This window comes from Terrapene carolina, unplaced genomic scaffold (assembly GCF_002925995.2).
Source record: "Terrapene carolina triunguis isolate 2854851 unplaced genomic scaffold, T_m_triunguis-2.0 Scaffold66, whole genome shotgun sequence".
Classification (NCBI taxonomy): Eukaryota; Metazoa; Chordata; order Testudines; family Emydidae; genus Terrapene; species Terrapene triunguis.
Window position 1 is genome coordinate 56,602,978 of NW_020664417.1, and position 13,440 is coordinate 56,616,417.

General features: G+C 42.9%; 1 protein-coding gene across 2 annotated transcripts in view; it reads right to left on the reverse strand.

Moving 5' to 3' along the window:
- Positions 1-9,005: 9,005 nt before the first annotated feature.
- GABRB1 (gamma-aminobutyric acid type A receptor beta1 subunit) overlaps positions 9,006-13,440 on the reverse strand; it is a 249,827-nt gene continuing 245,392 nt past the window's right edge. For both annotated transcript variants that reach the window (XM_026648162.1, XM_026648161.1), the window contains exon 9: positions 9,006-9,353. In XM_026648162.1, coding sequence (XP_026503947.1) covers positions 9,006-9,353 — 348 coding nt within the window. The remainder of the gene's footprint in view (positions 9,354-13,440) is intronic.

A 13,440-nucleotide genomic window follows, 5' to 3' on the forward strand; every position in this document is an offset into this window, starting at 1 on the left:
CCATTACGTTGTGGAAAGTCCCAATAAATAGAGCTCTTCCAGGTGATAGATCACTTGGAAAAAAAATGGTTGTCTCTACTCAAGTGTAGAGTTTTTAGTGTTTCTCATTGTAGACTTTCCATTATATGTTTTGGATAAGGCTGCTCAGAGTGAGACTAGAGTTTGTTCTTTTCTAAGCAGGGTACCACAGTGCTCTATTTTGTCACCTGCCTATTTTAGTCTGTCAGAGGTCACAAGGGGAAATGGTTTGGGTTTGCAATGCCTTCAGTATGCTGATGACACTAATCTCTATGCCTCTTTCACTGGAATTCAATCGTATGACTGATTGTTTTCCTAGTGTCAGGTATTTGGATAAGAGCTAGCTGGGTGAAATTTAATATAGATAAGACATAGTTGATAGTAGGAATCTATAAGAAAGAAATGCTGGAGGGTGTGGTGGAAATGATATCTGCTCTTTTAATAGAAGGTAAATGCCTACTGTTTGTTACTAATGTTTGAAATCTAGGAGTCACTCTGGATTTGTGGCTGCTTCTAGATGTCCAGATTACAACGGTAACCCAGAGGGCTTTTTTCCTTCATTGGTTGGCGAGGAAGTTGCAACTCCTTCCTAATGGGGACTTTGCTGTAGTAATTACTTTATCAACTCTAGATGGGATTTTTGGAATGTGGTCTACCTGGGCCTATCCTCGAAGACCACTGGGAAACTTCAGTTAGTGCAGATTCTGACTGTTTGGTCACTTTAAATGTTTTGTGTATGGAGCACCTTACACCTGAGTGCCACAGAATGCATTGTCTTCTTCCCATTTATTTCCAGGTGCAACTTAAGGTGTTGAGTTAGATTTATGGTTTGAGTCCTGTGTATCCTGCACACTTCCTTTCTCTTCATGCTCCCCTCATGCCCCAGGCTCAGCAGTTCAGATTAGCTGGGTCACTTGATCTGATAGTGCCTAGATTTGATTGTCTTTGAGGCTGGAGACAGAGTGTCTTCAACGATGAGCTCTCCATTGGAATTCATTTTCTCTTCTTGGTTTGAAAGATCTGAAAAATGACTTTCAGAGCATGTTGTAAGGCCTAACTCAGGCCTTTTGAAGAGTGGATTGGTGTTGGAGTCTAATTTTTTGTGTTGGTTTGTTAATTGATTCGCAGTTGATGAATCAATGTATGTGAATTTATAGTTATTTTGTACATGCTGCTGGAGATCGTGCTGGGTACGTTATCAACAGAGAAAATTCTATTTTGTCCTTTTTGATGGTATGTATTTCACATGTATTATGGAATGTCTTCTTTGTTTAACATGTATTGGGACAAATTCTGTAAAATTTACATCCCTTGCAATGTATGATGATACAAGAGGGTGAATAGCGCATAGAGCCAGGCCTTGATTGTGTTTCACAGACACAGCTGCACCTGAGTCCTGGCGTGGAGGTGTAACTGTTCCAGGAGGAGTGCAGTCACTGAGCCACCTTGTTACAAGGCCCAGGATGTGCTCCCCCTTGTGCCTAGCAATATGAGGCCTGTCATTGTGATGAATGGCTGTGGGACCTAGCTTCACACAGCTGTACTTTATGGAATGCAAAGACTGTGATCATGCCATCCCTGAGGGTGTGTAAAGAGGGGTGGATAGGCCTCTTGTGTGTGCCTGCCTCCTTGCCCACACACAGAGGATTAGACAGAAGCTGGCGCCTATTACCCAGCTTACAGCTGCATAGGACAGCTCTATTTTATGTTGAACTTTAAAATATCTATATTTTAAAACAGGAGACTACAGCACTGATTGGGCAATTTTGTTTATTAATAGAGATTCTTGCCTTTTTTAAATCATGTACCCTGCTTTGCTTAGCTTGAACATGTTGAGGAACTTTAATATGGCACAATGCAACTTTCCATGGCAAAAATGGGATGTAAATGACTGGAGAAAGGTGTTGGGGATCCTTAAACTTGACTCTCTCGCTCTCTCATTCACACATCTTATTCTGAGCCCTGCACTTCATGGTTCAAAGTCACAGAATTCCAGAATTTTGCACAATAGTGTCTGTCATACTTTGTTTTTACATCCTTTTCCTAACAAGAAGTGTACATATTCACAGAGTAGCCCTGTGTTATGTGGTTGTTGTATTTCAATGTTTGCTATCATGTGGCTCATTTAACCATTCACAACAAGTTATATGAGCTTTACATTTTTACAAAGTTCTGGTGGTTTTGTAAACCCATTAATACCACAAAACTTAATTCACTGAAGCTGGAGCTTAATCTTGGTCATCTCGTTAGGGTTGCCTCCTGGCTGGTTTTGTACTGACTTGATGGTGAAAAAATTTGATGTGCCATTTTTTTTCACTTGGGATATATCAGTTTGCTCTACAATTCACAGCCCTGTGGCCTGTACTGCAGAGCTGTGTTAGGATAAGGTAAGAAAATATCATAAAAATACACATTTTGGGGTTTTTTTTTGGTGTAAAATGGTTCTCCAAAGCATTTTAGCAATAATTGGCTATAGTTGGCCCTAGGATTCTTTTTGTTGAGGGGAAGAGGAGTTGGTGACCAGTGGCCAGTTTCTGTTGGTTGTGGTGGGTAGTTGCTGTTTTTTCTGCATCTCAGAGGTGGCAACCCTATGTCTGGTTCATGGGAGCAAAATCTGCATAATTTCTGATTAAATATTTGTATTAACAACAAACAGCATGAATGCTTCCCTGCCTTATGGGGTGCTGGTGGGGAGGAGGACTCTGAGGTTACTCTCAGAGAGATTTCCCCAAATCATCCTCGGGGAAGGGTGGAGTTTGCCATCTTAGTTCCTTCTTTGGCAGGGTTACTGGCCCAGTGGGTAGGAGGGGAGCTTGTATGTCTTAGTCCCACGTGACGACCTCATAAACTAGGGAAATGTGGTCCAGATTAAATTACTATTAGGTGAGTGCATAACTGGCTGAAAGATCATACTCAAACAATAGTGTTCAATGGTTCACTGTCAGACTGGGGCATGTATTTATCCGAGTTCCACAGGGGTCAGTCCTGGGTCTCATAGTAGTTAATATTTTCATTAATGACTTGGATAATGGAGTGGAGAGTATGCTTATAAAATTTGCAGATGACACCAGCTGGGAGGGGTTGCTAGCACTTTGGAGGACAGGATTAGAATTCAAATTTCCCTTTAGAAATGGGAGGATTGGTCTGAAATCGAGATGAAATTAATTAGAGAAGGGCAAAGTACTACACTTAGCCCTGGTCTACATTACGAGGTTAGGTCGAATTTAGCTGCATTAGGTCAATTTTATAAGCAATGCGGCTACACAGCCAACCCCATTCCGTCGACCTAAAGGGCTCTTAAAATCGACTGCTGTACTACTCCCCGGCGCGGGAGGTAGCGCTAAAATCGACCTTCTTGGGTCAAATTTGGGCTAATGCAGATGCAGCATTGTGCAATTCTATGGTATTGGCCTCTGGGAGCTATCCCAGAGTGCTTCAATCTGACCACTCTAGACAGCACTTTCAACTCCGATGCACTAGCCAGGTACACAGGAAAAGCCCTGGGAAATTTTGAATTTCATTTCCTGTTTGGTCAGCATGGCGAGCTCAGCAGCACAGGTGACCATGCAGTCCCAGAATCATAAACGAGCTCCAGCATGGAGTGAACAGGAGACACTGGATCTGATTGCTGTATGGGGAGAAGAATCTGTGCACGCAGAACTCCGTTCAAAAAGAAGAAATGCTAATATATATGCCAAAATCGCACAGGGCATTGTGGAGAGAGGCTACACCAGGGACACACAGCAGTGCTGCTTGAAAGTTAAGAAGCTCAGGCAAGCCTACCACAAGACAAAAGAGGCAAATGGTCACTCCGGTTCAGAGCCCCATACATGCCACTTCTGTGATCAGCTGCATGTCATTCTAGGGTGGGGGACCCTACCACTACCCCACCACTGTCCGTGGACACCTGCAAGGGGGGAGTCTCACGCAACACAGAGGAGGATTTTGTAGATGAGGAAGAGGAGGAGAATGTGCAGCAGGCAAATGGAGAATCCGTTCTCCCCGGCAGCCAGGACCTTTTCATCACCCTGGAGCCAATACCCTCCCAAGGCAGGTTCCCGAACCATGAAGGCAGAGAAGGCACCTCTGGTGAGTGCACATTTGTAACTACACTACAGGGGTAAAAGCAATTGTGTTTAATGTTTGATTGCCCTGAAGAATTGGGATGCATTTGCGGCCAGTACAGCAACTGGAAAAGTCTGTTAACGTGTCTGGAGATGGCGCAGGAATCCTCCAGGGACATCTCCATGAAGCTCTCCTTGAGGTACTCTGAAAGCCTTTGCAGAAGGTTTCTGGGGAGGGCTGCCTTATTTCATCCTCCACGGTAGGACACTTTACCACACCAAGCCAGTAGCAAGTAGTCTGGAATCATTGCAGCACAAAGCATGGCAGCGAATGGTCCTGGGTTTTGGTCACATTCATGCAACATTCGGTCTTTATCTTTCTGTGTCAGCCTCAGGAGAGTGATGTGATATTCATGGTCACCTGGTTGAAATAGGGGAATTTTTGTAAGGGAACAGTAAAAGGACCCTGTTCATGCTGGGCTGTTTGCGCTTGGCTAAAAGAGATCATCCCGGAGAATAGCCACATGGTGGGGTGAGGGTTGTGCTGCACATTCAACCCAAAACCGCATCCCCCTCCTTTTAAATGGCAAACCCAAACGGCATTGGTTGCTATGGGAAAGGAGGGCGCTGTAGTTTGAATCCATTCTCACATGTTATGAAGGCAGAAGAAGAGTGGGCTCCATGCTTGCTGTGCTATGGCGTCTGCATGGGTAACCCAGGAAAAAAGGCACGAAACGATTGCTTGCCATTGCTTTCAAGGAGGGAGGGAGGATGGGGAGACTGATGACATGTACCCAAAACCACCCGCGACAATGTTTTTGCCCCATCAGGCATTGGGTGCTTAACCCAGAGTTCCAGTGGGCAGCGGGGACTGTGGGATAGCTACCCACAGTGCACCACTCTGAGAGTCGATGCTAGCCACGATATTGAGGACGCACTCCGCCAACCTACTGCGCTTAGTGGGGACATTCATGATCGACTGTGTATAATCACTTTCTAAAGATAGACTTCTATAAAATCGACCCAATTTCAAAAATGATAAAATGAGTTCCTGACTTATGAGGAAAGGTTAAAAAACCCAGCATGTTTAATCTTGAGGGAAGAAGATTGAGGGAGAACCTGATAAATCTTCAAGTACAGTAAGGGCAATTATAAAGAAGGATGATTATTAATTGTTCTCCAGTTCCACAGAAGGTAGGATAAGAAATAATGGGCTTAATCTGTGGCAAGGGAGATTTTAGGTTAGATATTAGGAAAAACTTGCTAACTATAAGGGTAGTTAAGCACTGGACTAGATTTCCAAGGGAGGTTGTGGAATCCCTATCGCTGGAGGTTTTTAGGAAGAGGTTTGACCAGGATTGTCTAGGTATACCTGGTCCTGCCTCAATGCAGGGTGCTGGACATGATGAGCAATCAAGGTCCCTTCCAGCCCTACATTTCTAATATACTGTGTGCAAGGATGTTACAAAACATAGTGTGTTGAATTCAAAAGAAATGAAGCCTATAGAAAGTAGAGAATGAAGTCTGAGGTGTTTGGAAATGGCAAGTAGCAGTTGCTGATAACTCCTACTTGTACTAGGTTTGGTACATGTTTGTCTGATTCGAACACCACGCATCATTCAGTGGTACATGTGTTTTGTGCGTTTTGAATTTACAGGAAAAGCCATGTTTTATCACTCTGTACCTCAGCTTAACTCAAACATTTTCGAGAACGAAAAATCCCATGTCGTTTATAGCACGTAATTTTTCTGTGTTTTGTATGCCTTGCTGATGGAATGTTATCACATCCCAAAGAAGTCTTGTTACTTACTATGAAAATCGTCTTTAGCAAAACAGCCTGCAAACCCTGTATTGGCTAAAGTCTGTAATTTTGGGTGAAAGGAAGCACTATATGCTGATTTTTCATGTCAGATTGCTAAGGCAGTGCAAGCTTTCACTGTTTTTTAAAAAAATCATCTGGAGTTATTTTAGGCTGGGGGGCTGGCTACAGAGTTCATATTTATGATCAGAAGTGATATTTTGATTTGGGCTGCCTTTATCAATATCAATTTGCACAAAATGTCAGGTTTTATTGGATTGCATACTTTTTTTAGTCTTGTGTGTGTTTTGCTGTAAAAACTGCAATAAACTCAGCAAAGCTCTTCTGTTGCCATTTCCACACCAATAGTAACTAGTCCAGGCCATCCACAGTTAGGATTTTTACTTTCAGAGATTCATTACATGTAGGGTTGCCAACTTTCTAACTGCACAAACCAAACACCCTAGCTCTGCCCCTTCCCTGAGGCCCTGCCCCCCGCTCATTACATTCACCCTCCCTCAGTGGCTTGCTCTCCTCCACCCTCACTCACTTTCACTGGGCTAGAGCAGCGGTTTGGGGTATAGGAGGGGGCTCCAGGCTGGGGGGTGGGGTCGAGGGATTCGGAGTGTGGGAGGGGACTGCGGGTTGAGACAGGGTGCGGGCTCTGGGGTGGGGCCGGGGCTGAGTGGTTCGGGGTGTGGGAGGGAGCTCCTGGTTTGGGGGGGGCTCAGGGCTGGGGCTTGGGGTTGGGGCACAGGCTTACCTTGGGTGGCTCCTGATATGCAACACAGTGAGGCTAAGGCAGGCTCCCTACCTATCCTGGCACTGTGCTGCGCCCCAGAAATGGCTAGCAGGTCAGGCTCCTACACGGGGGAGGGCAGGAGGCTCTGTGCGCTGCTCTCGCCTGCAAGCACCGCCCCCAGCTCCCATTGGCTGTGGTTCCAGGCCAATGGGAGTGCGGAGCTGGTGCTAGGGGTGGGGACAGCGTGCGGAGCCCCGTGGCCCCCCCACCTAGGAGCCAGACCTGCTGGCCATTTCCGGGGCGTAGTGCAGTGCCAGAGCAGGTAGGGACTAGCCTGCCTTAGACACGCAGCACTGCTGACCAGACTTTTAACAGCCTGGTCGGCGGTGCTGACCTGAGCTGCCAAGGTCCCTTTTTGACCAGGCATTCCATTTGAAAACCGGACACCTGGCAACCCTAATGACATGTTCTGCTTTTTTGTGGTTGATGGGTAAGATGTAGGTTTGGGGCCTGATATTGTGCTGCACCTCTCAGAAGTCACAACAAAGAAGATGCAGTCCAGGAGGACTGATTGCAAAGGTGACTTTAGGCCACCTCTGTGCTTGGAATTTGGGGTGCTCTGGGGTTGGAGTAGCCTCAAGGGCTACTCTAACTTAGTGCAGCCTTAAGTGGCTGTGTGTGGGCTGCTTCACAGCCCAGAATTGCTCTAGCATAGCAGGCTACAGACACTCCTGCCTCTGATGTGGCCCTTTTCTGCCCGGTAGTCTATGGCTGTGTATAACCCATACCTCTCCTGCAGCTGGGGAATTCCTCAGAGGGCCCTTTATGACTTCTTTATGCTGCTAGAGTGGAGGAAAGGGCCACAGGACAGGAGCCTGTTCTCTGGTCTGGAAAAAGGGTCAATCCTTAGGATGAATGTCAAAAAATAATAATGACAAAGCAATCTAAAAATTAACAAGAAACCATACTAAATGACATAATGTCAACTGGTGGTAAGGCCGCCAGATTGAGAATACAAATCTATTCCAGTTCAATGGAGATCAGCTTTTAGCTGGTTCCTGTTAAGGGTCATCTTTGTTAGCCACCTGCTTTTTAACTACCTGTGGTATTTATCTCAATATTTGTTTTGATTAGTATGAACGGCAGTTGACGTAATCTTCATAGTTATGCAGCATTGCTCAGCCTGTGCATCTTGCTTTCCTAAAAACATGATGAAATTTTTCCATCACAAAAGGAAGATTAACATACATTGTCTTCTTGAAGTAGAGCTGTTGTGCTAAGCAGCCAAGTAAAACAAGGGGGAAAATATGAAGCAATCCCTAAATAAAGGGAGAGATGAGAGATAAGGCAAAATCTCCCTCAGTTTAGACTATTCCTTAGTAGAATGGTTGGTAGCTACCTAGAATTAATCCATTTAATATTTTTTTACTACAAAATTCCAAATTACAAAATGTTGTTTTCGATTCTCTACTTCACTCCTTCATGGAAATAACAGAGTTCCAGGTCAGACCAGATCAGCCATTTGCCTGATAGAATTTCAATGGGATTTGGGCCAGGACCAGTGGAAGCTCCCTAGAAGTGGGGAGCCACTGGTGCCTGAACCATGGCCCCGCCCCCACACCGCCTCTTCCCCCTGAAACTCCTTCCTCTGTCACTCCCACTTTTTTACTGGCTATATGGGGGAGTGCATAGCTTTTAAAAGTGATGGAGAGAGGGCCCTCTGGCCCCCGGTTCCAGCAACCCTAATTTGGGCACCTAGCTCCTTATGCTCCTTTGAAAATTCCAGCCTTATGGAAAATAATAGTTGGGACTTATGTACCCTTGACTGGTACTTCCTGCAAACATTGTCAAAGGCCAGCGCTAGCATAAGTACTCACTTTTTAATAGTACTTTATGTAAATTAGACATAGTCTTTACAACAGGTATTTTTCCACATGTCTTTGAGTCCTGTTTATGCTGGAAAGCTGTAACTTGTCAAGTGCCCGATTTGAGACACTATACAGCCTTGTTTGACAAGTGTTATTTTACCAGAATGTGGTGGAAAATAAGACAATCTTTTATTTAACTTAAAAAAATCCAGATAAAAAAAAAAGTAGGAAAAAATCATGGAAGATGCACAATTTTTTTTGGATAAGTAAAGGAATAGCACTTATTTCCCTGTTAAAGTTGCTCTTTAAGAACAGATCTCAAATAATAGTGTGCTGGAGTAGACACTGTACTCTTCTGAAGTGAACATGGTTAAATTGTTTTTTTTAAAACAAGAACTGTTCAATGGCTGAGTATCTTACCTTGGAAATGTAGTATTATGGCTACTGCAGTCCTTGAGAGTTAACAAAATGAAGGGAAGAAAATAAATATAGGGATGAGATGATCAGTGCATACATTAGTGGATATAGTAAAGCCAATAAACTACATTGAAAATAATAAATGTGATAGGAAAGACCATCCTTGACCATTTGTCTATAGAATTAACATCTGTCAGATCTGGGATTTTGACTCTGAGCTGTGATGCCCTTCTCCGTAAGCTCCCCTTTTTATGAACCATATGCCTGTCCAAAGTGTTTCTGCTGTAGAGTTCTCTGCTTGAGATGGGTCTTCTATACTGGATGCTGGCACTGTCATATGAATACATGGTGGCTCTTGGGTCACTGATACCCGTGAACACTTCTGAACCGCTGATCTCATTTCTTAATTCCAGAGTTGTAAGAAGAATGTTTCCATGGGCATCAACCTGTGGCAAGAAAGGAATGTAGTTTAGATAATTTATCTAATTAGTTATAATTGCATCAGCATATTTTTTTCCTCTTGCAAATTTGCAAATCTCACTTGATTTTACAAATGAGGAAGCTGCTTCAGGAGCAGCGATAGCGTCAGAAAGGGTAGCACATCGATACGATTAAAGAGAATAAGTATTACCTGAAGATATTGCTACTGTTCCCCATCTGTCTGATGCTAAAGATGAAATGAATTGTTTGGTGATTAAATAAATTTTATCATGAGACAGTATCTTGGTTTGGGGATTGCTTCATTCAATAATAGGGCACAGTTGCTCCCCTTACTAAAATTCTGCTAGTTTTACTTTTAAGGCTCAATCTTTGCTATAAAAATGTGACATCCACTTAACAAAGGGTGTCAGGTCACCCTGGCATTGTCATGTACTTATGCTGAAAATACAATTTTTCTGTCTTTTTGTTTGCTTTACAGTTTCAGGGCTGTGTGCTCATTTCTAAAACTTACTGTTGCTATGGTTCATGACAGTGGGCTTCCTTCCCAAGAAAAATGTCCCAGGCTATGGATGTGTCTTATCAACCAACCCCAGCAGAATGCATATTAACCATCTTTTGTAGTGATAGAAATAAGTATTAATCTAGATTGTTCTGCACAGATTTAAAGTCTGGGTATTAAAATACATAGGCTGCCAATGTATGGGTAGAAGAGGCAGGTGAGCAGTCTGTAGCAAACAGTTTATTCTATGTGTGAATTACCATGAACAAACTTCAGTTTTGTTTTACAAATGTACTAAAATGTTCAATGGATGTTTAATGTGGATGCATTTCAACCTGTTTCTGAATTAGTTGTTTCAACTATATTTTCACTTATTTGATATTCATTATTTATGCTGTTATGATTGGTCACCTACAGTATATAGCATTGTTACTGCTCCCAGATTAGGTGAATGGAAATTTACAAACAGAGTGAGCAGTTCTGGAACAAATAACAAATACTACAGCCGTATATGCATCTCAGAAGCCTTGTTCATGTTGGTAACATTGTCCTTTGCAAGCCACCTCCCAACCTGGCTGTGAATGAAAAGCAAACAAAAAGGAGTGCAGCTGGGCCAAATTGAATAGTTGATTTTATATTCACTAAAATAGTCACACATGACACCCTCTCCCGCTCTTCAACCTTCTCAAGTTTGCATGTACTCCTGGGTGGTAAAACTTTTCTTGGTGTAGGAATGCTTTTGGCCTCTCCAGGATAATGTCCTAATTTTGGAAAGTCTTAGGAATATAAATATCTAAGAAATCTCCTATAATAGTTCATATTAGACAAGGATTCATTCTAGGATTGCCAACTTCGTAATATTTAAAAACCAGACACTCCAGCAGGAGTGCCAGAACCTCCCCTGCCCCGCACCTTCTTCCTGAGGACAAGACCCCACTCCTGCCCCACCCTTTCCCCTCAAGGTCCTGTCCCCCGTTTGCTCCTCTTTCCCTCTCCCTCCATTGCTTACTGCTTTTCCCCTCTCCCCACTCCCTGTGTGAGTCGGGAGGGACTTGCCTGCAGGGCTGGGAGCTGCAGCTGCTCAGTGCAGGTAGGAGGCAGCCTTGGCTGAGTAGGGGCTGGCAAGGGTGATGACTCAGCCCCTCCCTGCTTCTCCCGCCTGCAGTAACCGGACTTTGGGTGTCCAGTCAGTAGATCTGACCGGACACCAGCAGGTCCCCTTTTCGACCGGACTTTTCGGTCAAAAAACGGACACCTGGCCACCCTAATTCATTCAGGAAATATATATCAGACATATGATTTTTGAAATCTCTTCTTTGTATCAAAGCTATTCTCTTCCCACTGATTGAACAGGGACCCAACCTACATTGTTTCCTTGGAACACTCAGAAACACATTTGTTCAATTCCTACAGGTCACTCCAATATTCGTAAAGATTAGGGCAGAGGCTCCCAAATTGGTCAGTGGTCTACTGGTGATCTGTGGAGCAACATCTGGTGGTCTGCAGAGAACTGGCTGGTCACTTAGGGCCTGGCCTTCAGTGGGAGTCTTATAACTGACTCCAGTAGGTAATGGGATTAGGTCCACAGTGTTGGATTTGCTTGTTTCCAGTCATTAAAAGATGACAACAAAATACACTAAATATATCCTTAATATTATTTTTCCATGATAGCAATTGCTGTAGTTGCTACAGAAATGTCATGTAGTTGTGAATCAGTGCACAGTCTGTGGAGTAATAAATAGCAAGGAAAGGTATCCCCAAGAAAATCTTTTTTTTTTTTTTTAAAGGTGTGGGCCTCACAATGGAAAGGTCAGCGAACCTCTGTATTAGGAACTTCAAACAACTCTTATGAAATACCAGTTGCACAAAGAGGCTATCAATCAGTTTTTGCATTGTTTCTAAGTAATGGATGCTGTTCTTACAGTTTTTCTTTTAGATCCTCCTCCTAGACTTTTCTAACATGTTAAAATATAATTTTAAAGTTTACATTCAATAGCTGATCCTGTTGCATGTAGCTATAGATTATGATTTTATCACTATTTGAAGAATATTGCCAGAGTGAAACTCTTTTCCAGTGTCCTGCTAAGTTATTTGTTCATGCTGTAATCACCTCAAGGCAAGACTGTCATGATTTTTTTCCCTAGCTGGAGTGCAGTATTTGATAAATCCACCGGAGTGCAATTATGGCTGAATGGCTACTTTCTAGCTTTAAATTATTAAGGCACGTCATTCCCCATCCATCGTCGTCGTCTTCTTCTGCATTGACTTCCCATCATGTTTCATAGTCATCTTAAAATTGACTTTTAAAAGACTCAAGGACTCGAGATCCTCATGTAATAGAAGTTTAGGGACCTCGAGAGCTCCCTGTACTGAGGCAGGACCAAGTAAACCTAGACCATCCCTGACAGGTGTTTTTTCAACCCATTCTTAAACACCTCCAGTGGGAGGATTCCACAACCTTCCCTGGTAGCCTATTCCGGTATTTAAGTACCCAGTATAGTTAGACCATAGATATCTAACCTAAATCTCCCTTGTTGCAGATTAAGCCCATTACTACTTGTCCTACCCAACTTTAAGTCATAAAGTTGCCATAAAGAATTGGAAGTTTTGGATTCTGTTTTTCATCATGGAATTTCTTGAAGGAGGAAAGAGATACAAATATCAGAGAAGGAAGAATCCACCTAAAGTGAACAATGGTTATGTTTGGCCTTAAGGAAATGTCATCCAGAAATTACTTATTTCAAGAAATCCATTATAAATATAAAAGAGTAAAAAAAATTAGGGTATGGATGGCTCAGGCAAGAATTCTATGCATTTAGTAGTTTAAAAAAGTGATTTTTAAACTATTACAATTAGGAGCCAATTTTGGAGCTGTTAAGAGAGACCATATAGTAATGATATGGGGGAGAGGGAAAAGGTGATATTCTACTAGTACACAATGCTGTTAGCTTGTCTCACTTAATTAAGTATTTTAAACATCTTGTCAAAGGAGGTATCTAATTTTCTTTGTATAGTTTTTTTTTCCAACTGAGAAGTTATATTTTTGCCTGGTCTTCAAAAACCAATAAGAGGCTCTAGTTGCCATTAACAGTTATTTATCAACATAAATAAAGATGAAACCCAGCAGTAATCTCCATGATATTCTTTAAAGAAGAAATGATGAGAAAAATGCCATTTCCTCCCTAACAATTACTCCTGTAACAACTTCTCCTGAGAATCCTCCATAGAAATGATGGGCTTTGCCCCGAAGGGCAACATGTTCTGGCTGTATCAGACCAAGTTAAGGAGTGAACTGCAAGTTCAGAAAATGATCTGCCACTAGCTCCCTCTGTTTTTACTAGAGGAGCCTTCTGCTTCAGAATCACCACTAACTGGAGTTGTATGACATGGAGAGTGAAGCAGTCTCTCAGACAGGTTCTAGGACATGTAGGGCTTCATTCCTGTAAGGCAAAACCAACACTTAAACTCCACCCAGAAATCCACAAAAAGCTAGTCCAGATCATGAAGCATGAGTGGTATCTGGCTGCAGGCATATCACCTGCTTAACAACCAGGCTATCTCAGCCTACTCCTACTCCAACTTCAGCTTCTGAA